The sequence below is a fragment of the Poecilia reticulata genome, linkage group LG11, assembly GCF_000633615.1.
Source record: "Poecilia reticulata strain Guanapo linkage group LG11, Guppy_female_1.0+MT, whole genome shotgun sequence".
Taxonomy (NCBI): domain Eukaryota; kingdom Metazoa; phylum Chordata; class Actinopteri; order Cyprinodontiformes; family Poeciliidae; genus Poecilia; species Poecilia reticulata.
Genome location: NC_024341.1, coordinates 20,857,418 through 20,881,479, shown reverse-complemented (window position 1 = coordinate 20,881,479; position 24,062 = coordinate 20,857,418). Strand labels below are relative to the sequence as shown.

At 38.0% G+C, this 24,062-nt stretch overlaps 2 protein-coding genes across 8 annotated transcripts in view; both read left to right on the top strand.

Annotated features, from left to right (window-relative positions):
* The window catches only part of celf3a (cugbp, Elav-like family member 3a), a 40,632-nt gene extending 20,900 nt beyond the window's left edge, over positions 1 to 19,732 (top strand). For 2 of the 6 annotated variants that reach the window (XM_017307503.1, XM_017307507.1), the window contains 11 exons: positions 1,603 to 1,651; positions 6,069 to 6,194; positions 7,798 to 7,877; positions 9,679 to 9,822; positions 11,982 to 12,126; positions 13,678 to 13,827; positions 14,037 to 14,096; positions 14,234 to 14,338; positions 15,810 to 15,953; positions 16,045 to 16,177; positions 19,432 to 19,732. In XM_017307503.1, the coding sequence (XP_017162992.1) occupies positions 1,603 to 1,651; positions 6,069 to 6,194; positions 7,798 to 7,877; positions 9,679 to 9,822; positions 11,982 to 12,126; positions 13,678 to 13,827; positions 14,037 to 14,096; positions 14,234 to 14,338; positions 15,810 to 15,953; positions 16,045 to 16,172 (1,131 nt within the window). In that variant the 3' untranslated portion in view covers positions 16,173 to 16,177; positions 19,432 to 19,732. Of the gene's footprint in view, positions 1 to 1,414; positions 1,442 to 1,602; positions 1,652 to 6,065; positions 6,195 to 7,797; positions 7,878 to 9,678; positions 9,823 to 11,981; positions 12,127 to 13,677; positions 13,828 to 14,036; positions 14,097 to 14,233; positions 14,339 to 15,809; positions 15,954 to 16,044; positions 16,178 to 19,431 lie in introns of those variants that run through there. The other 4 variants (XM_017307502.1, XM_017307506.1, XM_017307505.1 and 1 more) reach the window with 3 other exon arrangements.
* Positions 19,733 to 22,184: 2,452 nt separating this feature from the next.
* cers2a (ceramide synthase 2a) overlaps positions 22,185 to 24,062 on the top strand; it is a 16,481-nt gene continuing 14,603 nt past the window's right edge. For both annotated transcript variants that reach the window (XR_534913.2, XM_008422472.2), the window contains exon 1: positions 22,185 to 22,644. The gene's annotated coding sequence lies outside the window, so the exon portion shown is untranslated. The remainder of the gene's footprint in view (positions 22,645 to 24,062) is intronic.

The window sequence follows — 24,062 nt, the reverse complement described above, 5'->3', positions numbered from 1 at the left end:
ATATATACACCTAAGAGTCATGTAAGTGATTCAATATGACTGAGTATAAATGAATAAATAAATAATCAATACATAAAAACACAGAAATTCGACTGCTTTTCTAGAGCTTCTCTCCATCTAAAAACCATGTAAGCCAAAAGAATATATGTTTAAAACAATGAATCCAATTTTTAAACGAACAAATGTAGAAGCAAATGCAGTAAATGTGTGTTGTAGGTGTGCAGGCTGAATAACGAGCGACTTTTTTCCAGTGGCAAACAGTGGAGAACCCTCTCATTCTACCAAGTGATACACCAAACAGCACTTTGCTAATAATTTTAACTAGAAATCAGTGAGTACAGGAGCGAACCTCCATTCGTCTGACTGATTTGAGGACGCCTCTCACCCCCCTCCATCATCCCATTAATTGGTGTGATCAATTGGACGTTCTTGGTGACAGAGACGCAGGAGACCTCTGCTGGTGTTTCGGTCGGCTGGGGTCAGCCGGGCAGGAGCTCGGAGATGTTTGTTCATGCGGGTCCTGCCGGCGGGATCGCGACCGCTGAACAGATCGATATCATCTCCCGGTGACCGATCACAGCAGATCAATCGGTGGCATGGGATCAGTGACTGGCTGAAATGTCACCAGCCCCATAATTAAGACCTTCATTAAGCCACGGTTAACAGAGTGTCACTCTGTTGCTCTCACCTCGACTTGTCCCTCCTTCTTCGCTTGCACCTCCCCCACCGCCCTCCTTTGCTCCATATGCTCCTTTCTGTTCCCTTCAATCCCTCCCAATCCCGCCCTTCTCCCCTTTCTGCCCTTTCTTGTTCATTCTTTGTCTTAATTTCATTCAGTACCTCTTTTCACCGTTTTCATGCTCCATACATTTGAAGGGCAAGCTTGTAAAGGGACTGACGTGTGCACAATTTCACACAGAGCTTTAGTTAAATGGGACAATAGAGAGGTGAAGGAGAAATGGCATTTCAGCAGCTCGGCTCTTAATGAATTATGAAAAGGTTAGCTAATTCATGTCAGTGTTGGGTGGTCTCCTCGTTTCCTCTTATTTGTTTTTACGGCTATCTTTCCATCCATCTCTGCCTCTCCGTCGGGCTCAGAAACTCTCTGTGTTCTGCTGCTGTGTGCTCCTTTAATCCAGATTAGCTGGCGAGTGTTCTTAATCTTATCACTTCCCCAATCCCGCGTGGGTGTGTGCTTTTCCTGTGTGTGTGGTTTTTTTTTTTTCTTTTTGTGTGGGGTCCACGGCAGGATTAGAGCAGATTCTGAGAGAGAGAGAGAGAGAGAGAGAGAGAGAGAGAGAGAGAGAGAGGCGGGGAGAGAAAGAGGGAGCTGTATGACACTGCAAATGTAATATGACACATATCTGTGTCAGCTGTGGTCTGCAAGGGGAAGTGGGAAGAGAAAATATACAGGGGAAGTGTACAAAACATGCACCTTTATGTACGTCAATAGTAATTATTTTTGCATGACGAATAACTTAAGGATTGTATTTTGTGAAAATGACAGAAAAGTCATTTATGTTTTTGAGTGAAACAGTTACTGGCATTTGTTTCCAAATGTTTTTCTCCATTTAACTGTCTCTGTTCTGCTTCTCTTTGCAGATGAATCGCCCGATCCAGGTGAAGCCGGCGGACAGCGAGAGCAGAGGGGGTAAGGGTTACCTGTCCCCACTCAGAAACCCATCGCCTAAAAATACAAACACTAGCAAGTCAGTTAGCAGGTTAAACATGAACAAAATATATTATTGTACAGCAAAAATCAGATATACAAATTAAAAGACCAATGCAAACTGATCAGTTTCTCTGATTTTACTCTTTATAGGTTTATGTTTTAGTAAAGTGAACATTGTTCTTTTATTCTATGAACTACTGACAGAATGTCTCTGAAATTCCAAGCAAACTTTTAGTATTTATTAGCAGAAAATGTAAAATGATCAAATAATAAAAAAAAACAAGCTCATATTCATTTAGAAGCAACGATTCTAATGTTTTAACATTAGTATTGATATCAATATTAGGTGGAATAACCAGGAGGTTTTCAATGGGGTTCACTGCAGTGGACTTTTCATTTTTTCCAGAGCTGCATACGTAAAATGTTCATATTTTGTTTACTTTCTGTTAAAATATCACGGCATCGAGGCATTTACACAGACATTTTAATCAGAAACATATGATCTGATCTCACTGCTTTGATTTAAAACAGCAAAGCAACAATTGTTGCTGTTACCCTTTAAATAGGATTTCATTTATTTACAAATATGATTTTTTTTTTTTTTACTGAATTAAGAAGCAACAGAGGACAAATCTGTTAAATCTAGTTATTTTAACAGATTTCACTCTTTCGGTTTCCTTTTAACGAGCAATCCCGGTGCTGCACCTCTCTCACATGTTGCTGTGCACTGCCAGTCAGCTGGCTGAAACAGGCTGCTACACATTTCCTCCAGTCCTTATTGGCATCAGATTGAGTTAAATTTGACGTGTTGCATTTTAGCTGAAAGATAAAGCTGATTTTTATAATTTCTTTCACCTTCACTAAGGTCTCATTTCCATCTGAAGAAAATCAATTTCAAAGCATGACGCTGCCACCGCTGTGCTTGTCTGTAGATTTTGGTCATTTGAGTTTTTTGGGTGGATGAACCGTGGTGCTTTTGCACAAAACCTTTTAGAATTAAGGCCAAGAAGTTCACCTCTGTACATGCTTTAACGAGGCTATAAATGTTTGATATTTAGCCAGTTTTGTTTCTTAGAATGTTGTTTTTATTGTCGTCACATGCAACTCATGTTGTGAAATTCCCACAGCTCCTTTAAGTTACTGCAAGCCTCTTGAAATATAAGATTCTTGAGTTATAAAATTGTGATTAACTCTTAACTCTGCATCCCCAGTTAGAAGAAATAATGCAGCCACATTATTTTTCATTTTTGATCTTTGTTTTACACCTAAATAAATCGGGATTTTTTTTTTTTTTAACTTCACAATTCTTATTTATCTGGATCTCATTTTTAACTTTAAATCATATTACCAGAAGAGACATATATGATCAAACCAGTTCAGTTAATTTTAGTCACAGCAAACAAAGTTTTATCAAATTCTGCAGTGGAGCATCAAATTAAAGACCAGTTAGCAAAACGTTGCCAATCTAAGAAAACTGTATCAAATCCCAATGTTTTTATTTGTAACGTTAGCATGTCAAATACAACTTAATAGCTTTGTTGAGCAGAAATAGTTTTCAGTGCATTTGTAAAGTGTTGCTTCGGTACGTATGTTATAAAAATATCGAGCCTCACAGCTTTGCAATGGACAAGATAAGTCCAGGAAAACGTGTAAGAAATACATGTATTTACATCAATCAATCAACTCAGTCATTTGTGTTTCAGCAGCAAGGCAGTTCAAAGTGCTTTACATCATAAAAACACAAAAATCAACAATTGAAACTTTACATTTTGCTAAATGTTGTCGTTACACATCAAAGTGTTGGTTAGTGTTTCGTTTATTACGGTTTAAAAGCAACTCTAGACAGTTGCTGGTCTAGATTTAAGGTGTTCAGTTTGTACAATCAGCACATTTTTGTATTAAGAAGAGGCAACAATTTAGCATGAATGTCAGCTCACAGGTTGAGTTGCAGGTCTTACATCTGAAAGCGTTGCTGTGTTTGCGCATTATGCTTGTTCTGTTGGAGATGACATCGATGTGCTTTAAATGCAGACATGTTGAATTTCCCTCCCAATATGAGTGATGCTAATTAATTCCTGCTAATTGTAGCCATCTATTTAACATCTTAAACCTTTTTTTTTAAGTCTTTTCGTCGATATTGTTCAGTGAAGGAGCAACATGGTCGTGTTGTGACGGTTGCTCCTCAGAAAGGCGTGCAGCAGTCGCTCCAGGTCTCAGAGTGACATGTACGCACACATGTTCTCTCTGATCTCAGCGGGTTAATGAGGCCTTCACAGATGTGCAAGTTGAAGGTGCCAAGTTTTGTAAAGCAGCCCATAACATCGCAGATGCTGGCTTTTGACCTCTTTGCTGAAAACGTGCGAGACGCTTGTTGTCCTCAGTGCTCAGCAGAAGTCACGGCACAGCAGCTTTTCTGAACTTGCATCCTTTTTTATAACTTAAACCTTCTTCACTTTTTAAGAAATAATGTGGTTCTGCCTGTTTCAATGCATCTTTGATTCAACGCTTTAATCCATAACAATGTATGCTGTAAAATATTCAGAGACCCTTCCTTTTTTTTAATCTAAAGAAAAACATTTATGATTTCAAAGGTTAGATGATTTTTGTGCGGCAGTCTGGCTTGAAATATTATAAATGTCAAAATAATTTTGGGTTTTAAATGCTTCATTTGAACAGTTTTTGTTTGAGGCAGACTGATGTTACAGCCTGCAACTTTAATGAACTTTTAAAACCAGATTTGGCTCCAAACGTTTAAAATTCCTTTGGATTTTACATAAGATCCATACAGGATCAAAATTATCCATACTGTATGCAAATAACCATTGAAAAATACCAGAAACCTTCAACTAATGAAGCAAGAATAATGAACAATTAGACAACCAGAATAACAAATGTCCTAGGGATTCATAATTCTGGCTGGATATTTGATCATTTCTATTAACAGAAATGTTTTTAGTTGGTTGGTTTCCTTTTCACAGATTCGTAGTTTTAGGTTTGTGGTTAGCACCACTCCAGTCAGTGTCTTATAATCCCATCCACTTTGTGCAATGCACCAGTTGCACTGGCAGAAAAAGAAAAAAAAACAGGACCACAGCATGATGCTGCCGCCACCGGGCTTGACAGTTTACTGTGTTTTTACGTTTGGAAAGTCTAACCTTGTATCCTCCAAATATACTTCTGTTCATTTGTCTCAACTGACCATAAAACTGTAATTTGTGATCTTTTGTTTTGCTTTTCTGATAAGCTTATTTTGTTTGTATACAACTTTGTTTGTTCAATAAAGTCAAGTTGAGCTTTAGGTTTCTTTACCAGTAGGCATTTAGCCTCTCACTCTAAGCTGACATTAAACTATCTTCGCTTTGATCGTTGACAATAGTTGAAACTTGTACACTGGTGTTATTTTTGTATGTATAAATTGCCAAATAAAGGCAGTTCACATCAATATGATGAACTCATGCAATCTAACCAGAGCAATATAATTATTTACTGCAATAGATCATTTTAAGATCATTGCTTTCATTCTTGTGTTTACATTTAGCACATCATCTTAATCTTTTTAGACGAGGGAGCACACTGTTTTAGTAGATTAGTATCAGCAGGCTGTTTTAATTATCATGCATTTTAGCTTAATGGAGACACATTTGCTTTATTTAACGTAACACTTGATATTATTTTCTAATTAAGACAATTGGCAACAATGAAGCAGTGGGAAACCCCAAAACTGCCAAATTTAAAACCAGCGCTTAATAGAAAACATGAGTTTCACCACGTATTTGTCTTCTTACATTGATTATCTGACTGAGGTTTGAAATAAATAAATAAATRAAAAATCTGGTAAGCCTCATTATCTGGCATTTAAACTCTTCCCACCCAAAGCTCCACGCAGGCAGGTGTTTCTAATCAAACCACATTTTCATCTGCAGCCTCGCTGACATTTAAAGCTGTATGTAAATGAGCGACAGACACTGACATCAGCTCCGTGTGACTGATTGTATCTGGAGCTCTCCTAATGTCTCAGTGTGCAGGAGAATAATGTGGAGGAATGTAAAAAAAACAACAACAACAAAAAAAAAACGTGGTGATTTGTTGCGGACGSACTCCCAACATTCAGATACATTTCTGGTTTGATCCTTCAGAGACAGACGGAGCCGCTTCTCAGTGGGTGACAAACATTTGAGTCATGGCCAGATGCTGTTTGTTTGCCGAGCTGCTCTCGTTACTGCACTCTGGTGGCGATCCGAGGCATTGCATCCTCGGTTCTGTTTTTTTTTTGTTTTTTTTTCCATTTATGTATCTTGTAATAATCTCATAAAACATCTTCTCCTCTCTTCTTAATCCCACATGCGCCGTCCTGCTTCGTTCCCTCCAATCTTGGCGACCTCCTTCCCCTCAGAAGACAGGAAGCTGTTTGTGGGCATGCTGGGAAAACAGCAGACGGACGCGGATGTGAGGAAAATGTTCGAGCCGTTCGGCAGCATAGAGGAGTGCACGGTGCTGCGCGGGCCTGATGGGACCAGCAAAGGTAACAGCAACACTGAAAACCAAACGGGACACGTAGAAATGAAGACGCTTCAATCTAATATGCTTTGCTTTAAATATAATAAGTTGAGCTGCTCTCTCTGTCTCTTCATGAACTTTTAAAGAAAAGTTTTACACGTCTGATAAGATTTCTGCAGGTTTGGTTTRTCTCAGCAATACTTCCTCAGTTCGTTCAGTCTGACAAATGAACATTTAAGGGAAAAAAAATGAATAAAACGGTTGTTTTTATTTATACAGATATAYGTAAAATTAGGAATTGTTGTTGTAAAACCAGATATTTATATACTGTGCTATTTCTGTTATTGTGATAAATACCAAAAAAATATTGTGATCAATATTTTGTCAAACTCATGACGCCTTAGAGTTACACAGTGCTACAAAATATTTGTTTTTGACAAAATTACTGGCACCTCTAATAAATAAAGGTAAATAAAACTTTTTAATTTATACTGATACTATCAACTTGATCAATTTGATCAACTTATACTGTTGATCAAATTGTGAACCCTTATAATAGGAATCAATAACTTCTATTTTTTTATTGGGGTTAAAGTTCTGGTTCTTTAATTATGTGAAGCTGACCTTTGTGTCACATCATATTGACAATATTCAGATAATAAAATTCCAGCAACCACAGCAATAATTAAAAATTTTCGATGGYATGTAAGAGGATCCGKGGTTATCTTAAAAAACGTAGAAAACAAGACGTTTTTCCTCATGTTGTTAGTGAAAGTTGTCTGACAATAGAAGTAGTATTTYAAKCAGCATTCAAGAATCATCGACTTGAAACAAGCTGCTACATCTTGCTGAAATGTTGCTCGTAAATTAGTTTTGTCTGGTTTCACGAAACCAGACAAAATTACTTGGTAAGATTTTGTGTTTTTGCAGTTCAGGAGGAAAAAGTTCACCGAGTTCACATGACTAGTTATTAACTTCTTTTATATCTTTACCAGGGGGACCGTTGAATCTGCAGAGTAGTTGTGTTTCTGCTCAAATCAGTTGAATTTTCATGCAGAGTTTAACTGCATGAGAGTCAAAATGAAGGATTGATGTTCGTAAATTTAGGATGTAAGCAACAAAATTTCCAGCGACTTTCTAWCAAAATGTGTGTTTAACTTCAGGTTATTCAGACCGGCCTCTGGGCCAGGAATGTGGAAGTGGTATTGACTTTGTTCAACTGTTTGTAACCCCTGAGGCACATTACCTCCTCTTGGTATAAATTACTATTGTCACTAACAACAATGCTAATGATATTTGCCGTGTAAATCAAAGTCCGGCGACAGCTCCGACACAGATGCTAGATTTTTCTCCGTTTGTTGCATGAGGCATGACTAATGAGCCTATAGGTTTTATGGGTCATGGCTAATGATGCGTTAGGTGGTTTACGGGGTTATGATTGATGAAGCAATGAATGTTCTGCGGACCGTGTTTAACGACGCCACGGTTACTGATGGAGCGCTGGATGTAAGACGGCTCCTAATGTATTTTTAAAGGGAAGCAGTTTTGCAATCCTTATGCGCGTGTGTGGATACGTGTGTGTGTATGTGTGTGTGAGTTCGTGTTCACCGGTGTGTCGTTTCGTGCAGGGTGTGCGTTTGTAAAGTTCCAGAGCAACGCAGAAGCCCAGGCCGCCATCAACGCTCTGCACGGGAGTCGCACCTTACCTGTAAGTTCCCAGCAAATACACTCGGTTTCTATCAGAGCGACCCACTCCTTTTTAGATATGCTACATGGTGACTCACCACTTATAATTACTCTCCCACTCGTCACAAACAGAAAGAAATGAAGCACGTTTTATCCATCATGTGCTCTGTTGATAATTTAGTTGTATTCGATGGAAATTGTTTATGCAAAGGATGACGACGGGGAAATGCACCGCTAAGCTTGCGCCGAAAGGTTGCAATGTCAGATTGTTGACTGAAAAAAGCTCAGGAAAATCTAAAGCACAAACAAAACAACAGAAGAATTTGATACAATAAGGAACTTTAGTCTGTCACATGCAAATGATGAGCAGAAATGAACGAGAAATCATTTCACTGCAGCAAACCCCCACCAGAGGATTTTATAAAAAACATTTCTCTCGTATTTCAAAAACTTAAAAAGCAGCAAAACATTAATGTTACTTTTCTGCTCGTGTAATAAAAGCGATCCAGGCAACACCTGCCACTCACCCTAATTCATGTTAAGTGATTGAATATAATTCAGTGATTATATATCTATATAGTTTTTTTTAGCAATTATAGCTCTTGAAAGTCACATTACTAACACTGTAATATCAAATGCTGCTTTAACTTGTTAATTAGTGACATTAATTATACWTTCCATGTCAGTATTTTCTGAATCTGCCTTAATTTGCTTACTCTCCATCTGGTTCTATGTCAAGGTCCGGTGTGATTTTCTGGGTATTACTATGAGTAAAAATACCCTGACATCATGACAATAACATATTTTAAAAATAATTTTAAAATATACACTACTAGAGCTTTGATAATCTAAACCATTTATTTATTTTTATCCGTATTTTTGTGCACACACAACACATGCAGGCAGTTTGTTCACTTCAAAAGTATCAAATCTTACCAAGTATTTTGGTTTAGTTACTGGTGCAGATATCTTAGTATGCTTGAGATGAGACAAAACTAACTTTTAAGCAAGAAATATGAGCTTATTTTAAGTAAATAATTTCTTAATATTGATGAAAATGTACCAGCTATTTGAAGAAGACATTTTAATTTACAATCTGGGATCATATCTTGTTAAACTAGCAGATTATTTCACTTACTGCTAGTACCTTTTTTTGTCAATATTAAGGAAGTATTGACTTAAAATAAGCCCATATTTCTTGCTGAAAAGTTAGTTTTGTCTTGTATCATGTATGCTAAGATATTTGCACAATAAACTAGGCTGAAAATACTTTATACGATTTTCTGTTTTTCCCGTGTTTAAAATTTTATTCAGGCAATAAAAGTCTGTAAATTTCAGCTAAATATATATTTAAAATCAATAAAAATCTGAAAAGAAAAACCAAAGAAGATTTATGTAAATTAAAATCTGTGGATAGGTATGAACTGCTGACATTATGAGTGAGAAATYTATTGCCATAGATTTATTTTTTTTGTCAATGCAACTGATTTAGAGAGGAGAGTGTCATCAGCGTACGATAAGACATACATTTTACTTATTGATCTCTCATTGCTCTGTTGCCTACGTCTTCATCTGCATTCTGTATTTATTGCTCGTATTTGGAAGGAAAATGAAGATTCATAGCAGCTTGATAATTACACGCCCGTAATATTCACTGACTCTGCAGATGTGCATTCGTTTCACAAAACCAACCTGCAATTTCTGTCACCTTTAACAATATTCAGACGATCACATGATGTTAAAAGTCTCTGTTTGATTATCACTGGGTGAGTTTTTAGCTGTGAGAGATCTATGTGGTTTTTTGTTTTTTGACTCTTTCTCAGGGCGCCTCGTCCAGCCTGGTGGTCAAGTTTGCCGATTCGGAGAAGGAGCGGGGACTGAGGCGGATGCAGCAGGTGGCCTCTCAGCTGGGGGTCATCAGTCCCATGACCCTGCACCTCGGGGCTTACAACGCCTACACACAGGCCGTGAGCAACACAAACACACACACACACACACACACACACACTGCACGCAAAATCATCCCTAACGCAATCTAAGTTTTAGTTCCGGTTCTCTTTCCTTCTTTCTCCGTCTTCTGTCTTTTCCTGCCGGATGACGAAGCCATGTTTGATTGTATGGAGAATAAGCAGAGGCAGCTTCTTGATTTGAGMACGTGCTTATAACTCAACAGACGGACTAATGGGAAACATCCTGTGTAACTTTAGCCCTCTGAGTGCATGCTAATTGCTTGTTAGGGGCATTTGCATGGTAAACAGGAGTTTGTAAGTGGATCAGAAATATAAAGCTCTGCCCTCACTAATGTTTGTTTTATTTAAAACAAAAGAAAAACATATAAGTGGACAATCTACTGAACACAGTATAGCTGCGCTTCCATTTATTCTGACATAACTTGATTATTCTGAAGTATCAATTTTCCCCCCGCTTGTTTGTTGTTTGTGCTTCATCTGCGGTTCTGGTTCAGTAAGTTATGTTGCTGACTGAGTAGGTTGTTCCTTCTCAATTCTGCCTGAGTCGGTAATATAAATAAAAAATAACACAAAGGATTTTTTTTTAAAAGTTACATGACTGATCTGGGCTTCCTAAAACGCTTGAAAACTGAGGTATAATAGCATTTTGCACCCATCTGATGGTTGAATAACCTGATTAAAAACTTTAAATATCTTTGTTGTTGATCTTATCTGTCTATTTAGTCAATAATTTTGCAGCGAAAACAATTTGTGAATTAAAAATGTTGCTCGTTTTGTTGATAATATGGTTCTAGATTAAAATGCAATTAATTTCGATTAACTTGATTAAAAATTGTAATAGAGTCCTACCACTATATAAAACATATGTATAAAAAGGTAAAACAATTTTGCAGAAACATGAACCAGTAAATAATTTAAAATAACTTTTAGTCAAGTTTCAAAGTGGTCACAGTCTAAAAACATTAGTTAAAAAAAAAGGCAAACTGTGGAAATCTGAATCTGTAGTCGGTATAAAATGATTTTTGTTGACTGACTTTAACCATCTTGTGTGTGTGTGTGTGTGCGCGTGTGAGAAAAAAAGCATACTGAAAATGACGATCAAAGATTAATCAAAGGGCTAACAAGTTTGGAATATTTTAAACAATGCAAACCTTCCCTTTTAATGTCATTTGTGCCAGAGCTGTAATCAGTGTTACAACACGAGGAACTCCATCAATGATTTCAAGATTCTCCAAAGTGATCATACTCTAAAAGAAATTTAAAATTCCTCCAAGGGATCAGCTGAAGAATGTACTCCGTTCAACTCCCCAGACAGCCGAAGGAAACTGCTCTGGTTGGTGGGAAAGACTCCTGAAGTGGAAACTGGCCTTATCTGTTCCAGAAAGAGATAAAGCAAACTCTCTGGAAGGCACAGCTCATTAAATGAGATATGCTCCATTTGATTGACATGATCTCGACTAACTAGACGGTTTTTACTTGGTGAAAAACTGCAAATCGCTCTTTAAATTTGTGCAATGCTGTGTCCACTAATTGATTGCAAATAGTTTTAGCTATGCTTCATTTACGGCTGTTTGGTTTGTGGTGTGAGGAGATGATGTGACCCTGTTTGCTTTCAGACAAATCCAGTCAAACAACCTAGAAAAATCAAATGATTGGAGGATGTGATTTTAGAAAACGGTAGTATGAAAATGATATGTAAACCGCATTAATCCAGATAAAAAAATTCTCATACTCTGTCAAAAATCTCTACTGAAAGTCAAAGTTTTATCAAAGCTGGGTTTGTTTTAAGTACATCGTGTGTAATTTACACACTTACTGTCTGGAGACCATTCAGCCAGGTGTAGAGACCCGTCTTCTCACCCCCAGTGGCCTTACTGACTGATTACAAGGATCAGAAAACGGATTGAAAAACTGGAACGGGTTACTACAGAGAGTGCTGGGTATTTAGATGTCACCTTCAGACATGCCGACTCCTGATTTCAAAGCCTTCATCACCGTGCTAGGAGTTGGTTGGGAATATTTTAACAAGTTGTACTTTGAAGGTGGGACTCTTGAAAACATAGACATAAGATTGATGAGATTGCAAACATGTTCTTTCCTGCCTGGTTTGTTTGTTCTGTCTTCATCCCAAACCGGTGTCTCTGTTGCCCCTCCAGCTGATGCAGCAGCAGGCCTTGGTGGCTCAGTCGGCCTACCTCTCTCCTGTTGCCACGGTGGCGGCTGTTCAGATGCAGCAGCTCGCCGCGCTCAACCCCAGCAGCATCATCGCCACGCCGATTGCATCCATCACCCCGTCCTCAGGTAATGAGGGCCAGAGATCTCTGGCCCTGGCTGGACTTAATTAGATTTCTGCTTGAAATATGAGGACAGACGCACAAGGAGAGTTGGACCCAAGAGGACGGCACATGTGTGTGTGTGTGTGTGTGTATGTGTGTGTGTGTGTGTGTGTTTGATTTCTGCATTATATTTGTATTGTTGTCTTTGATTAGTTCAGTGGTTCTTAACCTTTTTTGAGTTACCGAACCCCCCAGTTTCATATGCGCATTCACCGAACCCTTCTTATTCCTCCTCTCTCCCCCCCATTATATTAGCTGTGTTACCACCCCTACGCCACTAGAGGCAGTAGCAACCCTGAAAAGATGTGACTAAGGAGCAGATGTAGACTATAGAATTTGGTAAAAAGAGTTGAGCCCCTTCAATCAGTGCTCCTCCGCAGCTCTGATTGGCTAAGCAATGTTACGTGATCCTCTGCAGCAAGTGATGGCAAAGCGGGGCGTCATCACGACTTTACACAAGTGTGTCTTTACCTCTGTGGCAGAGGCTCCGCCGAACCCCTGGGGTTCGATCGAACCCAGGTTAAGAACCACTGCTCTACAGATGCAGTGGTTCAGCCCCTGCTGCTTTAAAGAGAGTAAAGCAGCAGGGGCAGGCGATCAACTATATTGATTAAGTGATCATCAGAAAGTCTGAGCTCCTCTCTAAAAGCAGAGGTTTTGGCAGTTTGCTGGATTAAAATTATTTGTTTCAAAACCTTCTGAATATAACATCACAAATCAGCAGGCACTACCCCTCTCCTAGCGACAGTGGTGCAAAAAGTGGGTATGCAGCGCATACAACGCATAGGGGCGCAGCACCACAGGGGGCGCCAAAACTCCGTCTGGAGGGGGCGGTGCACCGATGATGTTTTCCCATACACCTCAGCGCGCCTTACGCTCCGTCACTGCGCGCACATAACGAGGTAAATGTACCGAGCTTTACCCTGCACATATTTTTCGAGTTTTCTACGTTCCTTCACCCTGACGTTCCTTCCCGGGGGGAGGAGGGCGATTTATGTTTTCGCATCCACCTGAATAATGTGCAGTTGCACCACTGCCTAGCGACCACGTTACCTGGCAACACCAGGGGAGCACTGCCTGTCACCTAGCATCCCAAGCAGAACTCCAGCAAGTTTGGTCAGCTGGTTTTCAATGACTGCTGGAAAATGTTGACTTTTTATTCAGAAACCACTATCTGCATTCTTGTTGGTTGTGCGGGAGGCTCCACTTCTGCTTTTCAAAGACGTACGGTTGTTTAATTGCACGTCTGTTTGCAGCCATTTTCATGTGTGAGCATAAACTTTGAGTTTGGGCGGCGTGGCCAGCAGCAGCTTGTTTAGATTTAAAGTGACAAGAGGCCCTAAAACACTCAATCAGAAAGGAAAACTGACCATAACAAAATCTCATAATCTAAAAATTATTTTGTGCAAAAAAAAAAAAGTAATGAACATGTTTTGTGTAGCTTATAGACTTCTTCAAGGAAACATAACAAATCACCTTTTAAATGAAAGTTATTTTTCTTTAAACTTTTCTACAGGTACCAGCACTCCTCCCTCCATCGCGGCCACGCCCGTTCCTGCTCTGCCTCCGCCCATCGCGGTGAACAGCTACCCCTCTGTGGCAGCGCCACCCAATGGCCAGTCAGCCACAGAAGCCCTCTACACTAACGGGGTTCATGCCTACCAAGGTATGGAGATAGTGGATTGGCAAATTAGTTTACAAAGTTTCATGCTGCTACTTATTAACGCATGTAGAAGCAGCACGTTAGGGCTTAATTAAGATTTAACTGAATAAATCTAAGGCCCTAAATGTGATTTGGAGCATGTTGATGTGCCCTGAATAGCATTTCTGAATCATTTTGTTGTGCACTGAGCATTTGTTGACTGTATGTTACAGCTCAGAGTCCGGTCCTGGATCCCTTGCAGCAAGCTTACACAGGCATGCAGCACTACACAGGTTAGCCCTGCAGGCTAATTAATGCTAACGACCGAGTCACAAGACACCAGTTATGTACAGAGATGGAACTGCTGAGGGTGCTTTGTTGAAGAACGACGTTGTTTAAATTTGTTCTGTCTGTCGTTTGTCTCCATCAGCCACTTACCCTGCTGCCTACAGCCTGGTGGGGCAGCCGTTCCCCCACCAGCCCACCCTGGTGGCTCAGCAGCCACAGCAGCCTCAACAGCTCCAGCAAAGAGAAGGTAAACTCAAACAGAACTATCTTAAACAAACTCTGCAGCGTGCCGTGTGCTTCTTTTTTTTAAGCTTGGGTTGACAGCCATTTATCGTGTTTTACGTTGGTTTGTAAACCATGTTTAGATAAAGGGGGTTTGTTTTGCGGGTTGTTGTTTTTTCACAGCTCATGATATGAGGGTAAACTTTGGCTGATTCTGCTTGAATACTGGAGTAGATGTGATGATTGTGCTCATCTTTGTTTTAACAAAATCTTTGACCTTTCAGTGCATGAAAATACAGACTGAACTCTTTTGACAAGTGCACCAGAAACGCCTAAGTGATTTAAACTGAATTACTCTCTCTATATATAAGTAATAACACTTCTAGAGTACACAGCAGTGTGATCACTGAGTCTTGGTCTGTGCAGTATAATGAACTGAAACCAAAAAATGATTCTTTTTCAGAGATCTGCACCCTGTGGCTCTTTAGATCATCCACAACTCATCAAAAATGCAAAGAATTAGTTTTAAAATGTAAAGGTAACAAACAAAAATGCAAGCTACTTTTATGTAAAATGTGCAAAACATTTTAACAAAGAGTAACACTGATAGCGTAAAGAATATTGTAGTTTATTTTTTTAGTCACTTTTTGTCTTTTAGTTGTGAAAAATTAACTTTTTAAAAATAATTTTAAATGAATGAAATTATTTAAAATGGGACAATGTACAATATATGTTAAGGTAGAGATGCATTGTCCCAGTGATACAACTACAAATGTCCCAAACATTCACTAGTATTAAAATACAACATGCAGCAATGCAAAACAAATAAAAGACAAATAAAACATAAATAAATAAAAAATTTTTATTAAAATTGAAAAATCGTGTTTATTCCTTTAGTATAAAAATGCTCAACAGTTTTTTTTGTTTTAAAACCTAAAGAAAGTAAATAAAAGTGTTTTCTTTCATTTTAAAATCTTTTTTATTTTAAATAGGCTTTRCTAAATAAGCTAATTTGTTTCATGCAGCTTCTGTGACTCTAAACAGATGAATTTGTTTTAGCTGGACMAACAACAAAAATGTCTCTTGGTTATAAAGTTTGCTGAACTCTGAGCTAATTGAATGTGAAGAAGTCAAATGAAAAGCATTTATTTTAAACTTTTTTAGCATTAAAACAGTTTGTTGTAATATATGAACAAATCTTTGKCTTTAGTCGAAAACATCGGCCCCCTAGAAAAYGTCYAKATATAAATAAGTCAATAAGAAACTAGCTGAAAATATGCACATTTATTTAAGGCTAAAGTTACTTTGTTTATGTTAATAGTCAACACRTGCAAATTCCCAGATGGATAAATAAATATCTGAGAAATCGTAAATGAGCATAAGGGGTAAAAACACTTTTTTTGCCAGGCAATACCAGATATACCTCAAAAAGAGATTTAATACATRAAAAAATCAAWTGGCTATTTATACGTCAACCCTCTTTTCTTTGCCTTCAGGTCCAGAGGGGTGTAACATCTTCATCTACCACCTGCCGCAAGAGTTCACCGACTCGGAGATCCTTCAGATGTTCCTGCCCTTCGGAAATGTCATTTCTGCAAAGGTCTTTGTCGACCGAGCCACCAACCAGAGTAAATGCTTTGGTAAGTCACAAAGAACAGGGCTGGAGATAAGGGATTTTAATAAATAATGCGAACCTTTCCTGACATTTTAAGCGTCTGCGTTCCACCTCAGGTTTTGTGAGCTTTGACAACCCGTCCAGCGCGCAGACTGCCATCCAGGCCATGAACGGCTTCCAGATCGGCATGAAGAGGCTGAAGGTGCAGCTGAAGAGGCCCAAGGACGCCAACAGGCCTTACTGAAGGAGGTGAGCGACCGCAAATCAATGTGGAAGTGGYTGAGTGACAGCTGGAAATGCGAGTGGGGAGAATTAGGGATACAAAGTGGCTGTAATTTGGAGCCCACACTTCAAATACTGAAGGAAGTCAATGACAACGGAGTAGATTAACTTTAATGATGTGGGCATCACCTTGGAAACATCTAGAAGATGCCTTTGACGTGTGAAAGATGCAGAAAGTGAGATTTACATTCTGTTTTAAATGTTCTGTCTAACCGCTGTTCTGTCACAGGGTTGAATGTTAACAGCTGTCCATCATTAATTTTTTCTTTTATTTTTGTTATTTATTGTTTTTGTGCTGTGCGACGTGCAATTTTTTCCTGCAAAAACAAACCAAAAAAAAAAGGGTAGTAAAAAGAAAAAAACACTCTCAAGACTGTACCGCCAAACGTATATCGTGGAGACGTTCGTCGCTAAACCCCGCCCCCTTCCTTCTCAGAGCGTCGTAAGTTTAATGGCCTGTGTTGGTTGCTGTGGCGATATTGCCTGTGATGGTTGCCATTAGCAGTTTTGTTGAATTCTTGTTATTTTTGGGCCGYWGCCTTGATTCGCCATGCTGAACCGCATGGCGGGTTACAGTGGCGACCGTGAACTGTGTTTGGTGCGTTGTGAGTTTCCTTTTAAAATTATTTTTGTCCTGATTTTCTTTCTTTTATATCCTTGCAAAAATACTGATTGATAAATGTGACTTTACCTAAACATCTGTAAGTAACTGATTATCATGACATTTTTTTTTTTTTGTTAGCTAAAAAAAAAACATTAGGCATCAAATATAAAGCTTTTAGATTTTCTCTCCAAACATTTATTTATTTTTTGGTTTTTTAATAGTTTTATTTTCGTCTGTCATGATTATCATTCTTACATCTCCTTTCTGTTTTAGTGTGGTAGTTGTGCTGGATTTTGGTCTTGGTGTAACTTATTTCCAAGTGACTGTTTTTTTGTGCCTGAGCTTCGTTGGGTTTCCGTACGACTTAAAATGTCCTAAATGTGACCCTGTAAGGTGGTTCACAGCGTAGTGTCTGTGTGTGAAATCAAACCTAAACGTGGTTATGTTGTTTTTTGTTTTTACATTTGATAGATGTGGAAAAACCAGTTCATATGAGTTGTGTGGATGTGCTGTGAGGTGTCGACCTGGTTTTAGGAGGTTTCAGGTGAAGCTGTTTGGTTTCTGTGCTGCTGGCTGAGGGGCTGCATTCCTCTGTAGGAATTCTGGGACTCCAAATGAATAAGAAATCATAAGTCATACGCGCTAAAAATAGGCATCGGGTCGGTGTGAGCCTCTGATCGTATGGTGACACTGATACCACTATTTTAGGCGTTCTGAAACGTAGCAGCCATAAAGAGTATGGAAATCAATTTCTGCGTTTTCAGTGTTTGGCGAAGTGTGAAAAAAAAAAAATTATATTGTGCTTTATCTTGTGTCCTTGCTTATGTCTTTCCATCTTTGTAGACTTCCTCTCCCTTTTACATTTCTTATTGCCTTCCTTTCTGCTTTTTTTTGTGTTGTTCCTTTCTTCATCCCTCCATCCTCACTTCGTTTTATTCTCTCTTCGCTGCAAAAAACAAAAAGAAATCTTACCAAGTAGTTTTGGTCTAGTTTTTTGTGCAGTTATCTTAATACGCTTGAAATGAAACAAAACGAAGAAGCAACTTTTCAGCAAGATATAGTAGCTTGTTTCGAGTAAATAATCCCTTAATATTGACGACAAAGTACTTGTATCGACTTGCAGAGTATTTCACTTATAACAAAAAGTTTGTCACATGTTATAAGTGAAATGATCTTCCAGTGGAGCTAGTACTTCTTTATCAGCATTAATGTAAAACGAGCCCTTTTATCTTTCTGAAAGGTAACGTCTGAGTTTGTTTTATCTTGTTTTAAGCGTATTAAGATATTTGCACTGAAACTAGACCAACTTAGTAAGGTTTTTGTTTTTGCAGTGTTCAGTCCTTCCTTCCTTCTTTCCTTCGTTATATTCTTCCTTGTGTGCTTCTTTCAGTTTCTTCCTCCCTTTTTTGCTCGTGTCCTTTTCTTCAGCATCTTTTCTTTTTTGTTTTCACTTTCTTCTGTCATTCCTTTCTCATGTTCTTTTACTTCTCCCTTCTTTCTTTGTGTTTATCCGTCCTTTTCTTCCTTTCTTGTACCCTGCATTCATTCATCATTTCATTTTTAGTAAATTTTTAACATTATTTTATATTGTAAGCTTAACTCTGTAAAGTTGTGTCTGGAAAACTTTGGAATTATTGCATATAAAAAAATCTGTAGAAACTCGTAGCACGTCTGAATAAATACGGAAATGCAGAATTGAAAAGACATTTGATTTCATAAATTTTTCTGTTATCTAAACGTTTTCTTTAATTTCAAAGAGGAAATGCTGTCACAATTATTTACATTTAATCCATCGTCTTTAATTTGCCAAACCTTTTCTTTTAATCATCTGTCAGTTCGATTTTATGAAGCCTTTTTGTTTTTTAAGATTCTGATTTTGCTCTAAATTTACAATATTTAAATTCTGAATTGATACGGAACAAGAACATTTAGCAGGATAAATGAGGCTCATCACAACTCCTCAGAGACTCGGCAACAACAAACTTAATTTTAATAAGTGGTCCAGACTCCTGACATGATATGTTACATTTTCTACATCTGGCTTCAGGAAGAACTATTTGTTCAGATTACAATTATCCTGTATGAATAATTTTGTTGGCATACTTCCTATGTTTCATGTGTAATATTTTTTATCTTGTATGCATATAAAAGTGAAAGTTTCAGTGTTTCTTAAAAGGTTTAAATATTTGTTCTGCTTTATCTACTCTTGCTGCTTTAATCCTGAATTAGTCCCATGATTGGAGTGAAAACTAATCTTGTTTTTGAGACATCCTCTATCACGGACTGTTAGAGATGTTGAATGTAAACTGATGATGACAGTAGAGCATAATTTGAGCTATAATAATCTATATTGGGCAATTTTCTAAACTGTAAGAGCCGATTCCTACCAGAATTCCTACCCTGCATGTGTTGAAATAAGCTGCCTTGCTTAGGAGATGAGATGATTAAGATTGTGAGCACATTTGCAGCAGAATGACTGTCCCGTGTGTATTGCAAGATTCCTAATCTAAAAAAAAACAACAAAAAAAACTACAATGATTGATTTTTTTGTGATTTGGTTTAATAAAATCTTCCTTTTTTTTTTTCCTTTCTTCTTCTTCTTCTTCTTAATTTTCAGGACAACGTAAGAAGTCAATCAAGAAAACCACTTGGGGGACGTCCCAGCCTTGTTTGGTTGTTTTGACCAACCGTATAGCACAGGAGCAACACTTCACAACAAGCAGTATCCCGTGTATGCGCTTACAGAAACAACATTAACCGCTGTAAAGCCAGCAACAAACTCATCGACAGACTCCGCATCCACACAGTATCCGAAGTGCTCCAGAGTTCCTATCATTCCACAGCTGGATCCATTTATATTATGTACATACTCTATCGTCGGCAACAAGATATACATGTTAAGAAAAAAAAAAAAAAAGCATATCAATGATGTTATTCTACTGAACAGGGTTCTAATGTATAGTGTGATTTGTGGTCTATGGCGCCAAGAAAAGGCCAGTCTACACAGTCGGCGGCAGAAGAAAATACTATTCTGTATGATTGCCATTGGTAATATTGTTATGTAGAGTTAGTTTTATTAATTATAAGTAAAGTAAAAACATGGAGTGGTTAAAAGTGGAAGCGACATGGATTTCCTCTCGCTGTATATACCTTGGTTTAAAAATGGAGGACTTAAAAACTTCTCAAAGTAACACTCTCTGCTGCCACTACGTTTAAAAATAAAAACAAAACGGAAGGAAGGGCTGGGAATTTTTCTATCTTGATTTTTTACGTTTAATTTATTTGGTAATCCATTCGATTGCGGGGGTGATGTGAAAGTTTCTTTCTTTTTTATTTATGAAGGGGGGGGGGTGAAAAAGAGAAGATTCCTGTGGTCTTTACAACAATGAACACAATTATTATAGAGTTTTTAATTGCATAAATGTACCTATGGAAGTAACAAAAAAACATTTTTCTTTATTTATTCTCTACAATTGCTGTTTTAAAACATATGTCTTTAAAAGAAAATAAAGTACAATTTAGAAAAAAAATTATGTTGTGGAACTTTTATGTTTATCTTATATCCCAAAGAAAAATAATTTGAGAGTATGGATAAACGCATAAGCGTGATTCCTTGGAGAGTTTTGGCGCCCCCTGAGGGACTGGAGAGGTATTGCGGAAATCTACATGAAATCAAAATAGGGGAACTTTGTTCATATCCCGAAATTAAAACGGAAACCTATTTTATTGCATTTAGAAGTATTTGCGTAAATACGTCCTCATATCTTGCCATTTAAGAAAAAAACACTTTTCTGTAATTTCGAATTGAAATATTCAGGTCAGGCACGAAGAAGACGGAAAAGGGTGAGGTGTGTGTGTGTAACCGCAGCTTCGGTATGCATTAAGCCTGTCTGCCACAAACCTTCTGGGTTTGGTCTCATGAGTCTAAACATGCCTCGGCCTTCTTTGACATGCCCGGGTATGGCGGGTTATCCGTGCCACACAAAGCTGCTGAAGCAATGAGGGATGGCAGCAGAAAAAAGGCTGCAGATTCATAATTTTCCACTATAACTTGCTGACTTTAGTGACCTATATTTAATGTATGAAAATAATATGCTGCATTTATAGCCACAAAACCCAACTCAAGATATTATACTGGCTAATTGGAGGTTTTTATGAGGCAATCTTAATGTTTTAGTTTTGACCTAATATAGGTTCTTGCTCGAGAATAAACAGAGCCATATTTATTCAAAATTTTCTTTCATTTCTAGATAAATAGATGTATGACTTAAAAATAAATACCTTTTGCAATGCAAAAACACAAACTCTTACCAAGTATTTTTGTCTAGTTTCTAGAGCAAATATCTTGAACACTTGAAATAAGACAAAACAAACTTATAAGTAGCTTTTCAGCAAGATATAGGAGCTTGTTTGAAGTAAATAATTCTATAGTATTGATAAAGTACTAGTTCCACTGGCAGATTATTTCACCTGTGATGTAGAAAAATAGCCTTGTTATAAATCAAATAATCTGCTAGTGGAACTGGTACTTTAAAAACAAAATCAATATTAAGGAATTTTTAAGTACAAGTACACACAGTATTCTTTGAATCACACTTTAAAAAAACTCTTGAACTTGTAGTTTTGCCCCAAATGATCCAAAACAAATCCACACACATCAGAAATTTATAACTTGTGAATTTTTTTTAATTTTTATTTTTTTTACAAAATATAACATTTCTGCTCTAATATTTTTCCTACACTCAGTCCAGTACATTTGGAGTAAAACTAATTCAAACACAAACACCATTTTTTAGAAAAATGTTCCCCAACACAGACACAAGTCAATGAAAGCAACTAAACGAAACTGTTGCTTCCTTCATGCAGGGCCGGTCCAAGCCCTTTTGGGGTTCCAAGCAGATTTTCATTTGGGGTCCACCACACCAACATGCCAACAACAAATGTTTTATCACTCCGAAGCTACTCTCTGTGTCTAACATGGCTACTATCGTTAGCATTGCTTGGAATTACACCATACCAGTGTTGCTATGGGTAATGATTTTACCCTTACAGGAGCAGCAAACAAAAATCCCCAAAATATCTGGATTTTGAAATTCAGAGTGGTATTAAGTGTGTGATATTATTTTAACTAATTGAACGTAACATCATCTGAAGAACACTACATTTACAGTAAACAAGTTAACGAGTTTGATATTTTGTATTTCCGCAAGAGTGGCAGCAGGCAACAGGAAGAAGAAATTAGCATATTATTTGTGTAATAATAATAACTGAAGGGTAGGACAGAAGCAACAGCGCCCTCTAAAGGCACAATATGGGATTTTTTGCTGAATTTGGCGTAACAAATAGGGAGGGACTCTTCAGGAGGCACGGATTACCCCTCATACCCGGACGTCACTTTAAATAGCCTACCTGCCTCTCTTCCATCATCTTGTACAACGAACCATAAAATCCACTATGTCACTTGAACTCTGTGTCTGATCCGTGACAGCAAGCCGCAGTCATCAAGAACCAGGTTGGGGACAAACAAAACAAAAGGAAAACAACTCTAAATTTATTTCCCCCGCATTTATATCGACACGGGAGAAGATTTTGAGAAAGAAAGTGCGACATTTATTTTTTTTTGACACAAGGAGGAAACTATAAACGGATTCAGTTGCTGGACGATGTGTAACTTAGAGCTACTTTAATGGCGAAATATTCATGAAATCCTCCCGGCTACGACACACAGGACGAGGAGGAGCAGAAGAAGCAGAAGCCGTCATTCCACCCCCGCCCGATGAGCACATTTTCAGCCCGCATTACCTGTCTGCACACGGCGAAGAGACGAGAGGTAAGTGCGGGGGTAGGCAGCACCGTTACATGCTGGAGCATCTGTTCGACAAAATGTGCTCTACTCGGCAGTTTAAAGCTTTAAATCACAGTACACTTAATTTAGAGTGCTAATTTTAGAGTGAAACGCGAGAGTGTGGGTCCTGGAGGGTTTATAGGAAGTTTTAAACTTCGCTGACACCCTCCACCATCTTCTGGAAGTTAACCGCTGGAAAACGTTTGCACATCAAAGTTTAGCTAGCAGGCCTTGTTTTAGCGGGGTTGTGTTGTCGAAAACGGAGGGGAAAGACTGCGAGAACGTTGAAGACGGTTGATTAAAGTTMATCTAGATTCGTTAAAACACGTGAAATCACTCTGTAATGAAGTTGGGAGTCGGGTGCTAACTTTCAGCCCGATTCCTGCTGCATGTTGTACAACTTCTAAAACATTAGCTAGAAGTGTTGCAACGCCTAGTTCTGTGTTTTTGTGCACTCRTTGATCAGGAGGATGTGCACAGAGCCTCTTTTGTGTCGAGTTTGCGGCTTATTTTATGTGTTGGGTAACTTTTTGAAAGCTCCATCCGAGAGTCAGGTAGTCTGTTCCGCTATATATCCCGGATGCGCCCCGCCTGTTGCCGCTCCCTTCCCTGGTTCACGTTAGCAACACTAGCAAAAATAAAAAATAAAAAATTGACAGATACTTTTAAGACAGTTTATGTCTATTTTATTTTATTAAAGCGCTTTGGGAAAAGTTTTTTTTAACTTCCAATGAGCAGGATCAAGTTAGATTTAAAAATAAATAAATTTAAACTTTGACTGTGCCCATGTAAACAACCTCTGTCCAGTTTGTGTTTTTGGGTGAAACCTTAATTTGACATTTTTAAAGTTTTAAAAATGTAAACATTGATTGATCAACTACTTTTGTTAGTATTTTCAGGGCCGGATTTACACGGCTGTTGGCCCCTGGGCTGGACCCGGTTTTGGTGCCCAATGCAATACAAAAAAATAATTTTTACTAATGCAGGTTACAGTACATTAATACATAGTCCTTTATATCTTGAAGTGTGAACTGATGCATAGTAGGTTTAAAATGTAGTCCCCAAGGAAATAAACTATAACTTCATAATTTTCAAATACTTGAATATTGGTTATAGCTATAAAAATCCCCAAATATTAATGCAACTCCACTAGTGTTGGGTTGGGATTTTTATATAAAATACAATGTATGAAAACACACGTGTTTAAAAAGAAAAGCCATTTCTTAAGTCTTTCTCAGACTATTATAATATTTTCATATCCTGGTCTTCCATATGTCAATATGTCAAGAATCACAACCGTCTAAGACCAAATAAATTATTGCCTGCATGCCAATTGAGGTATAATATCCTGCCAAATATTGCATCTTATCAGTTCTTTGTAGTTACAAAAATGTATGTAATTC